This window comes from Galleria mellonella, unplaced genomic scaffold, assembly GCF_026898425.1.
Source record: "Galleria mellonella isolate WM207_F2 unplaced genomic scaffold, CSIRO_AGI_GalMel_v1 utg96, whole genome shotgun sequence".
Taxonomy (NCBI): domain Eukaryota; kingdom Metazoa; phylum Arthropoda; class Insecta; order Lepidoptera; family Pyralidae; genus Galleria; species Galleria mellonella.
In genome coordinates, this window is record NW_026442179.1 from 3,020,810 (window position 1) to 3,042,167 (window position 21,358).

The following is a 21,358-nucleotide window of genomic DNA, read 5'->3' on the forward strand; positions in this document are numbered from 1 at the left end:
AAACATGAAAACACAGATCTTATCGAGTCCTCAATTCATTTACTAAAAAACGGGAATATTCATTATATTTGACGAAAATTAATCGGAAGTAAGAGGACACGATAAAAGCGAACTCAAATTAAAAATGGTTTACGGCACTTCAATTATACATGTATTAACAGAAGTAGGCAATCAACAGGGTACTACCATAGCTTCTAATGATGTTTCGTTTAACGACAACAATAAAAATACAAATAACCCTAGCGGCCATTCAGTCGAAAATTGACTAAACACGGCACGTGGTCCCCACTCTGGAGGGAAATAGCTGTGTGAGGACACAAAACAGTTGATACCCCTCCCGTCGCGACCCCCAAAAGCCTTTACCCTCGTGCAGTGGAGTTCAGTTGTACGGGACGCGTCGTCGCGAGCGGACGTCTCTCGATACGCAAATGAGGGAACTTTATGTTACGTCACTCGATAATAGCCTCAGGGTGAAATTCTGTAGATCGCTGATAATAAGTGTCCTCAGAGGGGTGGTTTATAAATTGGTTTAGTGGGATGTTGTTTCGATGATACCGGTGAGATGGTGCGGCGGTGGGAAGTCAAGCGTGTGCTTATCACGCACCTATGCACCACGTTACTGTGGATGTTCAGCTGTTTTAACGGTAAGTTCTAATGTTTTAAGGGTTAAATTGTACGTAAGGGGCGAGGGACCTTTCGATACGGTTCGATTGGTACGACCGTTGTGTTACATCGTTCTGACCTTCTTTCGGTTAACTTCCATAATAATATGCCTTTTTTAAGTTGAACGCCGGTGTGCTGGTTGTTAATCACTTATGTTTAATATTTTTAATAATGGACAAAATCCCTCCGACTTATTATTGTTTTAACTTATTTTTAATATTATGAAAATAACTTTATATTTAATTTAAAATGTGTTGAATAAAATAAAAAGTATTATAATTTTATTCATAATAATATTGTTGGATTCTAATTATTTTATTTTACAAAAATATCTTGTAATTAATTCTTAAATATATTAATGGTTGAGTAGGAAATTGACTTAGTATTTTATGGTTTTAGAGCATCGTGTAAAAAAAGCTGAACCGATTTTACGGAAAATTGGTATGATATACCATTCATTATCAACATTGCAAATACTTTATGTATCGAAAATTAGATGAACTGTGTATTTATTTCATTTGAACTATGTACGTATGTCGAATTAACCAAATTAAATAAGAACTATAATTTTTAGGTAACCAAAATCGTAAGCAATAAATTATTACATAGGTGATAAAATGTAAACAAAAAATAATCAAGTTACCGATATTATATTATTATAAATATGATTTTAAAAATATTTCTTCATAGAACTTTAATATTAATGAAAATAAACATATTTATAAATGTTGTTATTTTTTAATGGCATACAGGGCATACTTAGTAATAAGCTAAGTGACTCTAGACGCAAAAAAGATATTATAAGATTGAAGTCTTTGAAGTCTCAGATGGGGGAATAAATAAACAGCCACTGTATTTGTTTCTGTATCAATGCTATCGTAACTCTCAAACAGATGGTCAATGTTTTTTTATTGGACAACTGCTTTAATCAAGATAGTTTTTGATTTTCGATATCAATTAAAACAAATCTGTGAAAAGTGGACCAGGATCCAAGTTTTCTTTAAATACATTAGCTAGAAGATTAAGTTCAGACTGGTATTTTTATTAAATAGTTCATTTTTTAAATTAAAATTTTAGGTTTCGTAAATTTATTTTAAAATATTATTTCAATATACTAAAATTATAAATTATGTTTATCATACATTATTTATCATTTCTATATTTTTTTCTAATTTATTTTATTAAAAAAAGAAACTTTAAAAATACTACTAATCTTGAAGATTTACTCATAAGAAAAATATTTAAGGACAGAATTATTTATAAATGGTTTATAAACGGTTTTATTTTGAATTTGAATAAACAAAATTAATATATGAAATATTTATGATGTTTAACTTCTATGAAAGTTTCAAAATTACAAGACTTACGCTCTATGAAAGAAACTTTTGAACTATTCTTAATATAATTTATTCATGAGAAAAAATCAAAGTAACAAATTATTTATTTAGCGGCGTATGAACGGAATAAAAGTTTTTTTTTAACTAATCATCATTATGTTTCATTTCTTCCTAACTAAACTCAGTTTTGTTTTACCAGAAATATTAAACTATTATTCTTTTTCGATTATACTTAACGAGTTGCTGGTAGATCTTATAGGTATTTTTGTTGAATAGAAATTAATATAAGACTGTTCAGTTAAGTCAAATCGATCGATCAATTGCCAGCTTATTTATTTTATTACAATAATATATTTGGTATCTAGTATAGTCTTATTTCGAGGTTTCCTTTCTTACACTGGTATTATGCACTTTGTTGTCTTACAACATTTTAGGAATTACAAAGACTAATGATATACTCTATTCTTACTTTATTAATTTCGAGGTTTCCTTTCTTACACTGGTGTTTATGCACATTGTTGTCTTACAACATTTTAGGAATTACAAAGACTAATGATATACTCTATTCTTACTTTATTATTACAAGAATTTTATTTTAATGTATTTACCTAATTATTTTCAATAATAATATATAATGCTCCTTTCATCGTCTCTGCCATTATTTATCCACTGCTTAACTTAGACCTCCCCATGGATTTCCATAAGGAAAGAACCTGAGCCATCTGTATCTTTCTTGAATTTTCTTTTGTATGGACTATTTATAAGATCTTTTATTTAATATTATTAACTAACCAATATATACCAAATGAAGAGTACTAAATTTTCCGACTTTTTCCTGTAGGTATATACTACATAAATCAGTTTTAATAGATTTACCATTAAAATTCGTGTCTCAAATAGTTAAAAATATCGACTAACATATACTTGAAAAATATAATCGTTTACAGAATTATGATGATTTCGATAAAAAAAAAAAAAAAATAAAGCAAACATAAAACGATAATTGTTCGAGTATGTAATATATTACCGTTAACAATACCTACATATTATCAGCTATTACGTACGTGTAAAAACCATTAAGAATATCTCATGGGTTTTTTTATATATGTATAACTTTGTAATGTTTGTTGCGTGCAGTAGATATTGTTATTTGTTGTTCATATAATGATTATATGCTGCCATCCTGTAATAATCGTTATTAACAGAATATTTTTCCATTCGATCAATAATAACAAGTCACAGTCACTCATGATTGAGGATCACGAATTGATTTCGAAACTTGTCGAGTTTTTTCGATCTAATTACACGTAAGTTAAACCGGTAGTTGTTACATTAAAATATAATATGTGCTTACGAAATTTTTAACAATAAAACAATAACAAGGTTCATAATTAGTGTGTCTTAAAATATATTGTACTAATAATATATTGTATATTGTACTAAAACACTAGCATGGGAATGCTCATGTTCACGCTTTTGTAATTGTCACGTTCCTTTTTTAGTATCACTAATTGAATTATGTTTATCTTTGTCACATCTCGGACAAGTTTGGGACATTATTTGATTAAGTTAGAACTTTTATCTTTATTATTTAGTATTGTTATGAACATATTAAGTATTTGTCTAAAACTATAGATTCTAACAATGACAAATTATTATTAAACTTTTAGTTCACATTTCTCTAATTGTTTTTTTTAAGCTGTTAATAGCTATTTTCTTAGGTCATTTTGTCATAAAAAAATAAAAGAATAATAATTTTTTATATTTCATATTATGTAAATATTAATTATTTTTAACTAGAAACAACTCGTTAACTTTTAATTATTCCATTATCATTTTACTTAATTCAAATTTACATTAATACTTCCAAAAATAATTTGCAGTAATATCTAATAATAGATTTAAACTTTTGTTTTAAATTTGATGAAAAAAGAGATACTCGTATGCCAAAATGAATACCCTTGCGTTGGCAATTCATATCTATTTTGTAAACGTAACAAGAATGATGATATAATCTTGATGATTTACCTCTTTTATATTTAGTTTTACTTAACAATCCTTTCTAATGTAAAATATTAGTACAGACTGATGGACTAACAATAAAGTTTCTTATGAGTTTTTCTCAGCAGATAACAACTTTCCGAACCCTACAGTAGATACATCAAAAATGACAATTTAAAAGTGCTTTTAAACAATTCTATTTGAACAAAGATGATTTGAATTTGATCATATAAATTTGTAAATATATCTAAACTGTTTAAAACGTTTGCGTAAAAACTTTTTTGATTCCATATAAAACGGATTGCTAAGTCTATTTGCATAAACATTTTCCTTTGTGTTATTTAATTTTGGATAAACTTTATCCAATAATTGTAGGTATACGTAAGTAGACGAACACGGTTTATATCTACAGAGACGGTGCTATGCAAATTGTGAAATTAGAACTAGTTTGCCATCCTCCCTAAAGTATTGAACATTGCTTCACCGCAATTAAAGTCCTTTGTTCGATGTTTAATCCGACCAATTATTGTAATCTGGTCTTAATAATTCATCTTGTATTTTAAATATAGAATCATACTTATGTGTTTTGGAGTATATCCGTTTATTTTTTCTTTGTTACTGATATAGTTAATAAAGTTTATTGCTTAAGCATTAAACACATATTTTTTTAAATAACTTTTTTTTGCCTTTATTCTTTTCTTATGCTTTATCTGTCTTATCTGATTTTCTGATCATTAGCGTTATGGTTCGTCAACTATTGTCAACTTAATTTTCTGCTTGCCTTACTTATACACTTATACAATTGTGCATTGAGTTTAAATAAATAAGTAAATAAATATTATACATTATGTGTAGTCTAAAAAAACCTATTATTTTCAAACATCTGAAATCTTGCATGATTTAATCTAATACAAAAAACACACGTCATCTTAGACCTCGTCCGTCATCATTACCAGCATAATCATATGTATTATTAATATTCAATATGATAATATGATCAAAAGCTACAAGTTACTCAACGAGCCATGAAGAGAGCTATGCTCGGAGTTTCTTTGCATAATATAATCCGAAATGAGGATATCCGCAGAAAAACCGGCGAGATTGATATAGCTGAAATGATAAATAAGCTGAAGTGGCAACGGGCTGGTCACATATCTCGAAGAACCGATAACCCGTAGAGAAAAAAGATTCTCGAGTAGGGCCCTGACAGGCAAATGCTGTGTAGGATGACTCCTCGCTAGAAGAAGCGATGGTTTGAAAAGCATGCAGGGAGTCGGTGGATGGAGGTGACTCAGGACCGTTCCTTATGATAACCTATGGGAGAGGTTTATGTTGTTCAATGAACAGTTAACGGTTGAATTGATGATGATGATTAATTTTATTGATTTTTTTTTATACAATTTTGAATAGCAAATAGTATTATTAATTTAACAGCAATTTCGTATATATTTTTCTAAAGTTTTTCAGTAAAATATCATTGACTAGATATAATACACTTTGAATTTTGGGGATTAATAATTTAAATTAAAGGTAACTCTTGGATTATTAAATTTAATGAACTGAATTCGTGTACATGAGTTGACCGTTTCACTGTATTAGGTCGATCGAAATTTTAATAGTAATAAACCTAAAATTCAACAAATGTTATACGAGCAACGCGAACTGCCTATAATTTCCAATTGATTGAACTATGGGATTCTGTATCAATATTTACCGATATGAATTCACTGAACTGTTTATTAGTTATGATTGTGTTAAAAGCTAGGAGTTTCAAAGCTTAATTTGGCTAAGGGAGAAATCAAATTGGTTATTGATAGAGAAATTGGTATTTTAATGTAGTAACACCTCGATTATCTTACGTGTATTTGAGTTGAGAATGCTCGACTAGTCTAGTCGACTAGTTTAGGCGACTAGTTTAGTCAAGCATTCTCGATTTATTAAATCGGGTATTCTTACATTAAAATATAATGTATACTTAATGTACATTTAACATATAAATTGGTATTGGTGTAAATAAGAGTCAGGCTTTGAATATAGTATCAATAAAGGTAACAGACTGGTGAATTATTTGTTTTAATTTTATAAGAGTAACATTTTTACTATAAAAAGTTTCTATTCCACTATTATTGAATACGAAAAACTTTGACGTGACCGAAAAAAAGGTGACTAAAGGACTTTAGTCAATCTTTCAAACTAGTTATAATTATTATACATATTATAAAGTACTCGCTTAATCATGCATTCTAGCAAGAACAAAAAATCTGCGACTTTATCTTACATACTGTAGTGAAGATGATTTCAAATTTGGTAATTCTGAAATATATACTTCTGGATGTAATTAAAAAAAATATCGGAAAACAAAACATAGTGCTTTCATAGTTACCTAATTATATGAAATTTCTATAAATATGCATTATTATTAAAACAGAATTAAGATTACTTTTTTTTTTCTATTGTAAATTACTTATTTAGTAATTAATGTAGCTTTTGTAGAATATCATACTATACCATACTATTCGTTAATTTGTCACTGCTGAACACAGTGCTTCCCCATAAACATTTAGCCAGTAGCTGCCACATTTGGTAGGAGGTTTAACAACCGCAGTTGGACTTTGGTGCTGTTTTAAGAAGACGTCCCTCTCAAAACATTCCTTAACCATTAAATTCCCTTGGACACCTCTTATGACACTTACAGAAAAGGAAAGGGCGATTTATTCTACACCGGAACACACGGCTAGTTATTTTAAAATAAATATTTAATAATATTCTTGTAAAATAAACTGGTTTAATTCGTACAGCTATTAAATTACAAACGCTTCTACCTTTTATACTAGATTTAACGAAACCAACAAATATCGATTACTCCAATTTGAACAGACCTTTTTAATAATTTATAACGAAAATCTAGAAGGTTCAATTTACAACTCATAAAAGGTTCGTAAAGTTTAATAAATAAATATTGTTCTCGTTACAAATTTGAAAACTTTTAAAGTATTTTTAGTAACAATGTGTTTCTAAAAAGCATTTTAAAATATTTCAAAAACCCTAGCATAGGTTTGCTACGTGTTGTAGAAACTATGAACACCTTAATAAGATAGCGCGGGTTATACGCAAACAAGCTTCTGTTCCTTTTATTTTAAAAAATCATATTCAGCGTGAGGAACTTGATGTGAAGGTAGGAAGATATGTAGAATATTTAGCATGTACATAACAACGTAACTTGTGTGTCGTTTAATATTAATATATATATATATATATATATATATATATATATATATATATATATATATATATATATATATATATATATATATATATATATATATATATATATATAGTTATATATATGTAATAAAAGGTTATTCACTAATATATGTAGTTTTAGTTTCAATATCAGTCGTTAACAGCCCATAGCTTATTATGGGCCTCCTCAATAAAGGGGAGTTTTTTCAGTAGTTGCCACGCTTGGCAGGTGGGTTGCCAACTAACTTAGTCATATTGTAAGAGAGACGCTTCTGCCCATTCAACGATTAAAGATTCCATTGAAGACCCTTAGTCGCCTCTTACGACATCCACAAGAAAGGAAAGGGTGACTCATTCTATGCTGGGACCACATAGCATGTAGTTTTAGTTCATTATAAAATATTATGTAAAAATATGTATGCTTGTTACCCTATAGCATTTTATTGGCTTAACCAGGGGGGAAAAAGATTGTTAGTAATGGAGATTGCCATTACTAGCAATATGCCCTATTAGGTCGACCTCCACGTAGTTCCCCTGAAAACCATCGTGAACAATTCTTGTTGAATTCGTCATTATAGGCCAAATGAGCTACTTCATGCTCATCTATCATTCTTCACTGGTGTCCCGCCAGCGTATCCCGATAGCGCAGGCGGGGTTACCACTCCATTATCACCCATTAAAAAAATGGCTTAACCAATTACTATGAAATTTGGTTGAAAAATATCGGATATCGGCTACTTTTTATCTCTGTCAATAAACATAGCTCAGTAAAAACTAATATTACTCTAAATCAAAGAGTTAATTCGTAAATAAAAACAGTAAATTTATACCTTAACACGTATGTTTTTATATTATGGTACACTACCAATATCAAATCATAGATATATTTCAAAGCGTAAGTATAAAGAAGATAAATTACATCTCGAATTCTTCGAATATCTTTCAACTAACGTCCCGCTGTTTTGAAGTGTATTTTTTTCGTCAAAGCTCCCGAGAAAAATACTTCTTTATTTACAACTTGAAAGAAATTTGATCCAACAATCCCTGGATAATAATGAAAATAATATTCACTTGACTAAACTGATCATATATTTCCTTTGATGTTTGTTCGGGTATCGTGAAATCGTTGATTTGTTTGGAAATTTAGATATCTACAATTGGTACAACTTTTTGTTTTGATCAGCAATTGTGTATACTTATTATTGTTTTACTTTTTTGAACAAATTAAGAAAGGTGACGTGTTCCCAATTCATTAGTATTTTTATGTATATATTATGCATTATAACTATTAGATCCACTTCATAATAATTTCTATAATACTTTTTGCACTCGACAATATTTATGTATGCCCAAAGCATAAATAATTGACCTACCGAATCCTATCTATTCATATTAAATGTGTCACGGTTAAAATCGTCGTTGTTTTGGTGAGCAAAATTTTGTTTATTGCTTGTCAACACAAGATTATTATTTTGAGCACGATTAGTCTCTGCTTTTCTTTTTATGAAGCAAAGAATACTTGTTAAATAATTTCAATATTTAATATTGTTATATGCCTTCTAAAATCGTATCTTCACCCATCTAATAGAAAGTAGTAACCGTCGCCTATAGACATGAACATTACCATGAAGATAACAGAGTATATTGTATCGCCCATGATATCCTTCATGTGTTACCATTCCTGAAGATTAAGGTGTGACTCTGTGGCCTGTAATTTCATTGTTTATGTGTTATAAATAGTTATTGTATAATTTGATCTTAAGTTCTGATGTTAATCTTAAATCTTTCTCAGATGCTGTATGACTGTGATTTGTCGAGTAGTCTCTTTAGTGAAGCAGGATTTAAAAAATGCTCTAGCATATTTTTTTGGTATTTCTCAAAGAAAATTTAATCAATTTAGTGTCAGTACAGTTAATAATCTACTTAACATTTATTTATTTATTTTACAAAATTAGCTACAAGGTAACTTGTTCATATGAGTAGTACTTGCGAAACTGCGAAGTAGTTCGGTGGCTTGATGAAGGCTGCTACATTACATATATGCTATTTATTTATTGACACATATAACTGTGCTCGTTATATAGTATACATAATACATATATAATAGACAAATTAATCGTTCTGTTTATCAGTGCTTTTTTTTTTAATTTATATTTTATTATTTAACAACATATGACGTAAACTTCGTTTATATAGATGGAATGTCTCCATAGAAATGCTTCGAGAAAAACGGGTCAATTTTGCGTGATAAATAGTTATGAGCGACTCCTTTATAACTACTATATTTATTTTGTGTTATAAATTCTGCATCTTTTTAATGCATAAATACTCATTTTATTTGTTAAATAATACATCAAGATATATTTTATGCGTAAATATTTAGAATACTGATAGAAAAAACAAGTGAGCTAATTTGACAATTAGCTGACAAACAGTTGGCCTATTTTTGAGGCTCGATGCTCTATCTATATAATCTAAGGACGTAAATTTATAAAAATGTTAATAAATGTTGTACAAAATGAATTGTGATAAAAGTTTAATATAATGCACGCGAACGGAATCGCAGACAGCCAATTGTAAATAAAGTTAAATAAACTATAATAGGTCTCCTGCTAAATATTATGTACGTACCTAAATTCGTAATGAAGGAGCCATATCTTTTTATAAGCTTTGTAGTTTTTATGGCACCAATTATTTAGTACAGGCTTATACAAAATTCTAACTTTACCATTGTTAATAAATTTCAAAGCTTTTTATGTTGTGTACTTTTAATTAAATGCGTTTTTAGTTATTTACGACCTTACTTTTTTGGGTTTTCAAGCCTTAAAGTAAAATATTAATTAATTATGCAAAATTTTTAACTGACAAAGAGAGGAGAATAATGTTTTTGAGATGTCCTTTGTTCTAAACGGTTAAAATCAGATCAAGCTCCGCAACTAAGATCCCGGACGCCTGGTTAAATGTTGCTCTCAAAATATTAATTCATTAATATATTGTACTAAAAAGTATTACACTTCATATATTCTTTATATATGTAAGTATATTTTATTTCATACCAACCTTGTCCAGACAATTATAAACACAAAAAAAGAATCAGCTAAGTAGGTGCCGGCTGCACTGGTAGATTTCTGAAGCAATACACTTACATAAATACAGCAATAGATTTTTTTTTATACAGATAATTACTAACAAATGTTTCTTAAGTATAATAAGCAGTAAAAATTCATGACCGAGGCCCACTCGAATTACTATGACCTGACGTAGCAATAAAAAAAAAACACTTCACACTGTACTATTTTCTACAAGTTTGTTTCTTTTTTTTAATCTATTCTCATTTACAATACTCCAATTATAATACAATTGTTTTTCGTCCTTTATATTATCTACATAGTCTTTTTTATATTTTTTTTATACAACTTTGAATGGCATACAAGCTGACGGCCCACCTGATGGAAAGTGGTAACCGTTGCCTATAGACATAAGCAATACCATGAACATAACAGAGTATACTGCTTCGTCCATGATACCCCCCATGCGTTGCCATTCCTGAGGACTCAAGTGTTATTCCTCTGTACCCAGTAAATAGTCGTAAAATAAGTTATTATAAACCAACAAAATACAATATTAGTCCAATAATTGCTCTACAATAATCCCTTAAATACAAAATCCTACTCTGTAATTTCCTTTAGTAACATCGTTATCAGTAATCATAAATCACTTTAGCTGGGCAGTGAAAAGTATCCATTTAGGCAAGTAACGATGAAAACGAGTTCCTCAAATTTAACCTATGATGTATCAGCAAGATAAAGAGGCAATAGATTGAACACACCTCGAACAACTAACAGTTGGTGAAGAAAAAATATTCTTAGATGGCAGCCTTCTACTATCTATCGCAGTTTAGGACAAATTTCTACCAGATCCTAGTGGTGAGTAGTTGAGGTTTTCAGAAACCTCAGCTACTCAGGAAGATCTGAATATAGATGCAGCGGATGAGTCTTCTATTTTATTATAGTATGTACAATTTACGTCCCATTTAGTGATAAAATCTTTTGGATGGGACATGGTCAGAACTAAATCTAAATACTATAACTAACTTGGGCCTTAAAAGGCTTCTGAAATTATTATAAACGTCGTAAAAGTCACTTATATCGTTTTAAATTAATTATACTTGATTTTCTTTAAGAACTGTTTTGGCTTTCTTGTGAACCAGAGGGAGACTTTGTACAAAAGTCGATTACTTGGGTACCTCTGTCCCATTCGTGTTTCTACCGTGAAGCAGTTGTGTTTGCATGGCTGTGTTTCGGTTTGAAGGGTGGGATATGGCGTGAATTTACTGGGTACAGAGGAATAACACCTGAGTCCTCAGGAATGGCAACGCATGGGGGGAATCATGGGCAAAACAGTATGCTCTGTTATGTCCATGGTACTGCTCATGTATATAGGCGACGGTTATCACTTTCCATCAGGTGGGCCGTCAGCTTGTTTGCCATTCTAAGTTGTATAAAAAAAAAGAATTTTCTATATAGGATTCTTATCTACAGTACTACAATACGCTTATGTTTGTATAACAACTCAATATATTGAGTATATTTATTCGTAGCTAATAATAAAACTACGCTAAAATATATGAAAGTTCAAACTTACAGCTTTTACCATTTGGTAGTGCTTATATGATTAAATCGGATTTTTCGGAGATAAAGCTTCACTCTTTGTGATGGTCCCCCCCTTTGCACCCTATGTGTCACCCCTTATATAATATAACTACCCTCAAAACTAAACCTACACATGGAAAACCTACAAAGCCTAAGAAAAGCCTACGAAGGCTTTACCTAATGAAATCTATGAAAATATAATGAAAATCTACCCTAAAGAAAGGCCTAACACCCTCAATATAGCCCATACCTATATTACCTTATACACCCTAAACATTTTATGAATCTTAAAAAACCTTACAATAAACACATAATATTGAACAGATCTTTAGTAGAACACTTGATCATCTGGCCAGATAAATAAATGTGTGATCGTCTAGTAATGTAGGACCCGTTGTGTGTGTAATAACCAAAAAGTTCTTTAATTGGTATATGATAGGAGTTAAATAATGAAGATGATTGATAAATATTTAAAGATTAAGAATAATTAATGAATTATACTCATAATTCATGTAACTAGGAAGTTAGAATATAATATATTAATTTAATAGTAAATTACAGAATAACTGTAATAATAAAAAAATGGGGGAGCGGTCGGGCCCCTCACACGCCCGGACCAGTGGAAGACTTTCCAACTATCTATAACTCTTCCTCCAAAAAGGTAGGGAAGGGTATTACTATTTATTAATGCACTCTGATGGTAATAAGGGAATGAGTATTCTCAGTTCCAAACCAAACATAAGTACATTTACTTCAACATTACAGTGGCTCCACCAGCCCCACGATGCTTCCAGTATAAATTAGTGTTTGCCAGAGGCAAACGGATCGGAACTGAAATCCCAGGATCACTCCGACACGAGAGCTTACTCATGGGCGATGACCCTTTCAGTCCTATATGGCGACATAGAGATCACCCACTAACAGTACGAAACTGTTTCCCAGCGTCACCCTGTTACGAGCTTACTCAATGGGGGTTTCCCTTCGGCTCCACAAGAGATCAGACCAAGAAGCGAGATCACCCAGACACCAGAACTTACTTTGTTGGGACATAACCCTTCGGCCCTATAATGTGACATTAGAGATCACCTGTGAAGACAGTCCGATAAAGATGAAGATTTGTGTGATAGGGGATACCTTCCACACCCTGGAATTGGCCAAGCCATATAATGTTGATAATTGCTATATCATAACATAGCATTGTCAATTTAATATTATTTACTTAATACCAAGAATACTCAAGGTTCAAGTTACATTTGTTAATTAGGCCAGAGCCTAAGAACGAGTAGTCCAACCCATAGGTCGAGAGCTACTAAAAGTAATGAGTGCTATTGAATGAACTATAAGTCCAGTCAATTATATTTAATATTATTATTGTTGATTAACCACATTGTGAATTAACCAATTATTTATTTAGAGAGATATATCTAAAGGAACTGTAAGTCCTCTAAAAGACACTGATTAATCACAAGTTAACAACGTCTCGTGAAATAACCAGTTGGGTTTTCTATAAGTTTGAGGACACTAAGTCCAACAAGCTATTATTGTGTTGAGAGTAATAGAGATCTTTTGTAATATTTGTAGAGGTTTGATTAATCACATAGTGAAATAATCAGATTAAATAATTATGTAGCTTTATAGAGAGGACTATAAGTCCTAATTGGTTGTTGTCATAAGTACTGATAAATTACACATTAAAGTGCCAGGTCAATTATTATATATAGGTATATAGGAAGGACAATAAGTCCTATTTGTGTATGTTGTAGTAGTAGAGGCAATATATTGCATAATAATATGAAAGATATAGATTAAATATATATTTGTATAGAAAGGACAGTAAGTCCCATACAATTATTGTAGCTGTACTATAGTTATACTATATCTACTTCCTTTTAGTGTCTTAGTAAACCTATTTACTAAGAGGATTTCTCAGATAAACAAGTGTTTTAGTGTTTAAATCATCATGATTAAATCCCTAAGAAATTAGGTCTTTAAATAATTATCATATCATTTAAGTAAAATTTCTCATATAAATAATTCCAATATTTCCCCTACAGTTATTATAAAATAACAGAAAATTATATAAATTTTCTATAGACTTAGATATAGAATCATAACGTGTATAATCTCCTTTTGTTTGACATCTGTCACATTAATGACGTATTGAATGACGTATTGATGTATTGAATTGAATTTTGGTTATCTATCACAACTGTCAACGTAACAAATACTAGCAAGTTTGTTTATTTGTATTTGTTTAATATAATTAAATATAAAATCATCATATATCAACCGTAATATACAACTAAATTATCAGTGACATAAATAATCATGGTTTACACCAGAAATAATTAATAGTATCCAGTAATGCTGCAGTTTTATATTCATATCAGTAGCCAAGCTTACTTTCAAATTCAAGAATGAACAGAAGATTAGAAGTTTAACATTCTTATTGCAATTGTACTTGCAATAATATATACATACAGTACTAATTATCAAGAACATTCCTCAAATACATGTGTGGTGAAGATTTTCCCAATATGCTATCTATTTGATTTCTAAACTCCAATGTAAATTTATTAAAGAAGTGAATAATCAGTGTTAGTGTTTGCTTTATTAATATTTAAAGTAATTGTCCTAACTTGATATTAATAGGTTCATATCTCCTTGGATACAGCCCAACATATACAACTAACTCGATAATGAAATTTATAAAATACTAATATTATATTTTACTACTTGTATATCTCCATTCTATTCCCATAAATATTCAAAATATGTATATTAAATATAAATCCAGTAAATATTCACTAATATTAACCCTGTCTGAACTTGTCTAGTCAATATAACATGAACAAACAACACACATACAAACCTTATCGCCAGGACAACTTCCTTTCTAAATATGAGTAAAATACATAGCTTCACAAGTGTCATACAGTACCAATTTCATACCGAACCCCACACCTAGTCAAGAGCAACTATAGTCAGAGAATCTTTCAGTACTTTTATTACCATTAGGAAATAAATCCACACCTATAATATCAGCATAATTAAATATTATTAGTAATCAGTAATACACACAGAATTGTTATTATCAGCTTGCTTACTACAACAAAATCAATATTAAAGTTTATAATAAATCAAGACAAAATATCTATTTAAACAATACAGGCTTGTTTACCATAAACACCCCACAGTCACATGAATTTATTTAGTAACACAATTAATAATGTATTAAAAGTATTACATTCACATAATATCACTTGCAACAGTTAAGCTGTCTCTTTGTACATCTGGTGTAAAACAAATCCCCACATGTAGTCATGGATAATCAAATATAGACTAAGAATCATTAATCTGGTCGACCGAGTAATGGTATAAAAACACTTCACCATGAAGCGTTAAGTATGAACAGATATTCCAAACCAACACTGTAATAGTGTAATAAATACAAATATTTCATCATCATCATCGTCTCAACCATCACCAACCCACGACTGAACACAGGCAATTTCCACCGACTGACACAAGGAACGGCCCCACAATACACATAAAACAGTCACTCCAAACAATGGAGGTAGCCCACACCGCACTTGCATTTACAGGGTCGCCACTCAATAACCCCTCTCTCTCATCAATGGCTGTTTCTCCAGCAATGAGACCAGACCATAGTCACTTTAGTCTATTATCCTCAATAAATAAATACTTTATAATAACTAGATATGAAACTAGTTAGTATTATAATAGTTTAATAGCTGATTTAATAAGTATTTTCCAAAATTGGACAATTAGAACATTGAATCAAATTGATGAAGTTCTATCAAACGACCATATAATTGGATTTTGTATATGAGTAGAATAACGTAAGTACGTAAATTATATTGGTGTAAACTTTGTTTAAATGTGATTGCATTTAACGATATACGCATTACCTAAAGGTATATGGACTCGACTAAATACGTATTTTAATAGTTGTTGGGAAAAATATTAAGTATAGACTTTGCCTGTGATCACAGTCAAAAATCTAACTACGTAGTAATAAATGGAACAAGCTCACCGGATTCTCCAGTCTTCTATTGATTAATTTCACACACTTAATCCATAGTGATACACTAAGATCTCAAACCCCTTCATCGAACCAGTCCCTCCTAGATCTATCCTAGTTATTTTTTTTATTTTATTGCGCAGTTCCTTAAACACGACTCCTGCGCCATTTTTTTTTTCTTTTTTTTTTTCTTTATTGCGCAATTCCTAAAAAGCGACCCCCGCGCGCCCGCCGATCTGCCGTCCTTTTTTTTTTTTTTCTCACCTAGTAACGTCATAGATTATGTCACCGAAGGGTAGATATTTCAATAATCGGATTTAGCCTATTATTCGAACTGAACTTTTTATTAAATTCAATTTAATTATATGTTAACGTATTTTGGTATTTTCTATTAAATTGATTATCGAATTTATAAAACTTTAAAGGCTCTCATAAACCTTATTAAACTGTGTTGTATGCATCCTTTTTACACCTGATAAGAAAAAGGTAAACTATAATTTAGTTAATATAAAATATAATATATTTTTGTTTAATTTATTTAATTTTCTTGTGACGTCCACTACACTCTGGAAACACATCAAAGGAGTTTCCCTTCTGTGTCAATATTTCATATATGGTAACGTCTTCTCTGTATACTATTGTGAACCTTGACTTTAAAGTTTGTTTATATCAAATAGCTCAGCTTTCGCAGCGGTCACCCATAGGAACCCCTGTTTCTTTTCTATGTACTTATGGTATTAAACCTATTGTACTATAGGCGAACCGTCACATCCGGCCCCCTAATTATCAAGAAGTTTACCGGAGTGATAATTACAATAAGATAAGTTTTATATGTAATAAATTCAATGCATGTAATTACAATGTCATAAACAGCATAAATGAATACAATCCTAAATGTGTGTAAAGGAATCTATAAAACCTAAATGTTTGAAAAGCCTAAGTTTGTGATGAGTCTAAATGTATAAAACCTGAATATGTGAAGAGCTTCAAGTAAAGAACCTAATAGATACTCTATTTGTATCAGTAAATTTAGATAAAGTATCTATTTAAAGATACAAGTTAAACATCTAAGTGGAAGTTCAGAATAAAAGCCTAAATGTATGAGTGTAATGTATCAACAAGCGAAAGAGCCTAAATAGAAAACCTAAAGCGAAATGAAGTGAAAAATCTAAGCATTAAAATGTAATAAATGCAAAAAGAAAGAATCCTAAAATAATTGCCTAAGTGTAAATAAATGATTAGATAAAATCCGAAGTACATATATTCAGTTGAAAAATAATTGCTATGTAACTAAAAGCATATCTAGAATCTCCCAATAGTTGAAAATATTTTAATTATTTAATAACATATAATTAAATATTAAAATGGAGATGTTCAAATAAATTTGTCAAAATAAATTTAAACAATATGAATAAAACTTTATGAAACGTCTAAGTTAACCACAAATACATATTTTATCTAAGAAATAAACCTAGTATTCATTGAATAATAAAAAAACAACAGTCCCTAAGAAAATTCAAATAAATTTAATTTTAATTTATTAATTTTAATCATAGAAGTAAAGCTTATATAAATAATAATTTATCACCACCGGCCCCCCTGTCTGACAAATTTTGCACGGCCCCCCAATTTTAAGACTCCTATAAATATGTTGCATAAAATAATACAAACGGCCCCCATAGTTTAAAACTCTTATTATAAGAAATTCCTTTAATATACTTAAATTACCAATGACTATTTCTTAATACTCTCAGAAATAACATGATCAATAAGTTTTATAATAAAATATTATGTAACCCCATTAGATAGGTAGATAGACACCCCCCATCGCCTCCCCCAAAAGATCACAATAGCAAACCTAACATAAATACAAACAACTACATTAGATACATCAATTAATTTATTTTGTACAATAAATTATTATTTCAAAAGATACAGATGTCTTGTGTTATGTGCAACTACAAAGAACTAAATAACTAAGTGTGCGCAAAATCTAAGTATGTAAAATACTTAGGCATGTAAAGAGTGTACTTGAATAAATAACCTACAAAATCTCCCTCTGATATAAGTATAAGGGGTTTTTTTTTTTTTATATAATAAAGTGTCTAAGTCAAAATAAGTAAATAATCAAATAAAATCTGAACTATAATTGTAAAGTGAAATAAAGAAATTATGTGAAGAAAACTAAATAAAATATTTATAATAGCATCCTAATAAATTGTTGGAATTAAATTTATCAATATGAAAACACCTAATTAAATTTTCAAATTTAGGTAATCAAATAAAGTAACTAAAGGCCCTAACTAACCTTAATGATATTTTATGAAATGTCTAACTTTCAATTTGAAACCCCCTATAAAACATTGTATAACCTATTTAAACATTCTAAATCAAATCATAATTATTTAATATATTTTTTATATATATATAACCAATGTTACTGCATCATAAAAGTTTATGAAATAAAAGTCAATTGGATATTTCCTCAGAAATAAATAATGTCATTAATTCATCTTAAATCATTTCTTTCACAATAAAAAGAATTTAATAAATTTTATGTATAAGTCATTATAGCATAATTATTGTTTATAAAATTTATATAATGTTAAATTAATAGTTCAGTAAGTATTGAGAATTAATGAAACAAAAGAATAATAAATGTGTCCTATAGCATAAAATTAGATCAATGTGAACTGAATATAACCTAGCAAGCTATCCTTGCTGCTATTATTATGTGCCTATTAGTGTAATACTTAATATTATTTACTCAATTGATATAGAGTAAAATAAAATATAAACCAAATCATGTAAATTTGTTATATAATTGACTCCAATAGGTAACCACTGCATGAATTTGATAAATTAAATCCTAAGAACATGAGATAACAGTAAAATAGGCTATTTACCTATAGACATAGAAATCATGAAATTAGGTCCAAATCCTAGATCTATGACGGTATAATTATTTAGTCATAATCATCAAAGTTGGTTTTGAGTTATACTATTAGCAGATATTACTGTTTAATTTTATACTCCTTCATATTTTAATAACCAATCCCTGAAGTCACAAGCTCCAATTGTGACCAAGTGTTCTTATTGATCTGATATGTAAATAGCCATGAACCAATTATATCCTGGTCACGGCACCAATTGTGATGGTCCCCCCCTTTGCACCCTATGTGTCACCCCTTATATAATATAACTACCCTCAAAACTAAACCTACACATGGAAAACCTACAAAGCCTAAGAAAAGCCTACGAAGGCTTTACCTAATGAAATCTATGAAAATATAATGAAAATCTACCCTAAAGAAAGGCCTAACACCCTCAATATAGCCCATACCTATATTACCTTATACACCCTAAACATTTTATGAATCTTAAAAAACCTTACAATAAACACATAATATTGAACAGATCTTTAGTAGAACACTTGATCATCTGGCCAGATAAATAAATGTGTGATCGTCTAGTAATGTAGGACCCGTTGTGTGTGTAATAACCAAAAAGTTCTTTAATTGGTATATGATAGGAGTTAAATAATGAAGATGATTGATAAATATTTAAAGATTAAGAATAATTAATGAATTATACTCATAATTCATGTAACTAGGAAGTTAGAATATAATATATTAATTTAATAGTAAATTACAGAATAACTGTAATAATAAAAAAATGGGGGAGCGGTCGGGCCCCTCACACGCCCGGACCAGTGGAAGACTTTCCAACTATCTATAACTCTTCCTCCAAAAAGGTAGGGAAGGGTATTACTATTTATTAATGCACTCTGATGGTAATAAGGGAATGAGTATTCTCAGTTCCAAACCAAACATAAGTACATTTACTTCAACATTACAGTGGCTCCACCAGCCCCACGATGCTTCCAGTATAAATTAGTGTTTGCCAGAGGCAAACGGATCGGAACTGAAATCCCAGGATCACTCCGACACGAGAGCTTACTCATGGGCGATGACCCTTTCAGTCCTATATGGCGACATAGAGATCACCCACTAACAGTACGAAACTGTTTCCCAGCGTCACCCTGTTACGAGCTTACTCAATGGGGTTTCCCTTCGGCTCCACAAGAGATCAGACCAAGAAGCGAGATCACCCAGACACCAGAACTTACTTTGTTGGGACATAACCCTTCGGCCCTATAATGTGACATTAGAGATCACCTGTGAAGACAGTCCGATAAAGATGAAGATTTGTGTGATAGGGGATACCTTCCACACCCTGGAATTGGCCAAGCCATATAATGTTGATAATTGCTATATCATAACATAGCATTGTCAATTTAATATTATTTACTTAATACCAAGAATACTCAAGGTTCAAGTTACATTTGTTAATTAGGCCAGAGCCTAAGAACGAGTAGTCCAACCCATAGGTCGAGAGCTACTAAAAGTAATGAGTGCTATTGAATGAACTATAAGTCCAGTCAATTATATTTAATATTATTATTGTTGATTAACCACATTGTGAATTAACCAATTATTTATTTAGAGAGATATATCTAAAGGAACTGTAAGTCCTCTAAAAGACACTGATTAATCACAAGTTAACAACGTCTCGTGAAATAACCAGTTGGGTTTTCTATAAGTTTGAGGACACTAAGTCCAACAAGCTATTATTGTGTTGAGAGTAATAGAGATCTTTTGTAATATTTGTAGAGGTTTGATTAATCACATAGTGAAATAATCAGATTAAATAATTATGTAGCTTTATAGAGAGGACTATAAGTCCTAATTGGTTGTTGTCATAAGTACTGATAAATTACACATTAAAGTGCCAGGTCAATTATTATATATAGGTATATAGGAAGGACAATAAGTCCTATTTGTGTATGTTGTAGTAGTAGAGGCAATATATTGCATAATAATATGAAAGATATAGATTAAATATATATTTGTATAGAAAGGACAGTAAGTCCCATACAATTATTGTAGCTGTACTATAGTTATACTATATCTACTTCCTTTTAGTGTCTTAGTAAACCTATTTACTAAGAGGATTTCTCAGATAAACAAGTGTTTTAGTGTTTAAATCATCATGATTAAATCCCTAAGAAATTAGGTCTTTAAATAATTATCATATCATTTAAGTAAAATTTCTCATATAAATAATTCCAATATTTCCCCTACAGTTATTATAAAATAACAGAAAATTATATAAATTTTCTATAGACTTAGATATAGAATCATAACGTGTATAATCTCCTTTTGTTTGACATCTGTCACATTAATGACGTATTGAATGACGTATTGATGTATTGAATTGAATTTTGGTTATCTATCACAACTGTCAACGTAACAAATACTAGCAAGTTTGTTTATTTGTATTTGTTTAATATAATTAAATATAAAATCATCATATATCAACCGTAATATACAACTAAATTATCAGTGACATAAATA

At 30.0% G+C, this 21,358-nt stretch overlaps 1 protein-coding gene across 1 annotated transcript in view; it reads left to right on the forward strand.

The window, feature by feature from the left end:
- The first annotated feature begins 360 nt into the window (after positions 1-360).
- Positions 361-21,358, forward strand: part of LOC113523572 (uncharacterized) — a 97,246-nt gene continuing 76,248 nt past the window's right edge. The window contains exon 1 of the mRNA XM_026909564.3: positions 361-644. Within this exon, the coding sequence (XP_026765365.2) occupies positions 563-644 (82 nt within the window). The 5' untranslated portion in view covers positions 361-562. The remainder of the gene's footprint in view (positions 645-21,358) is intronic.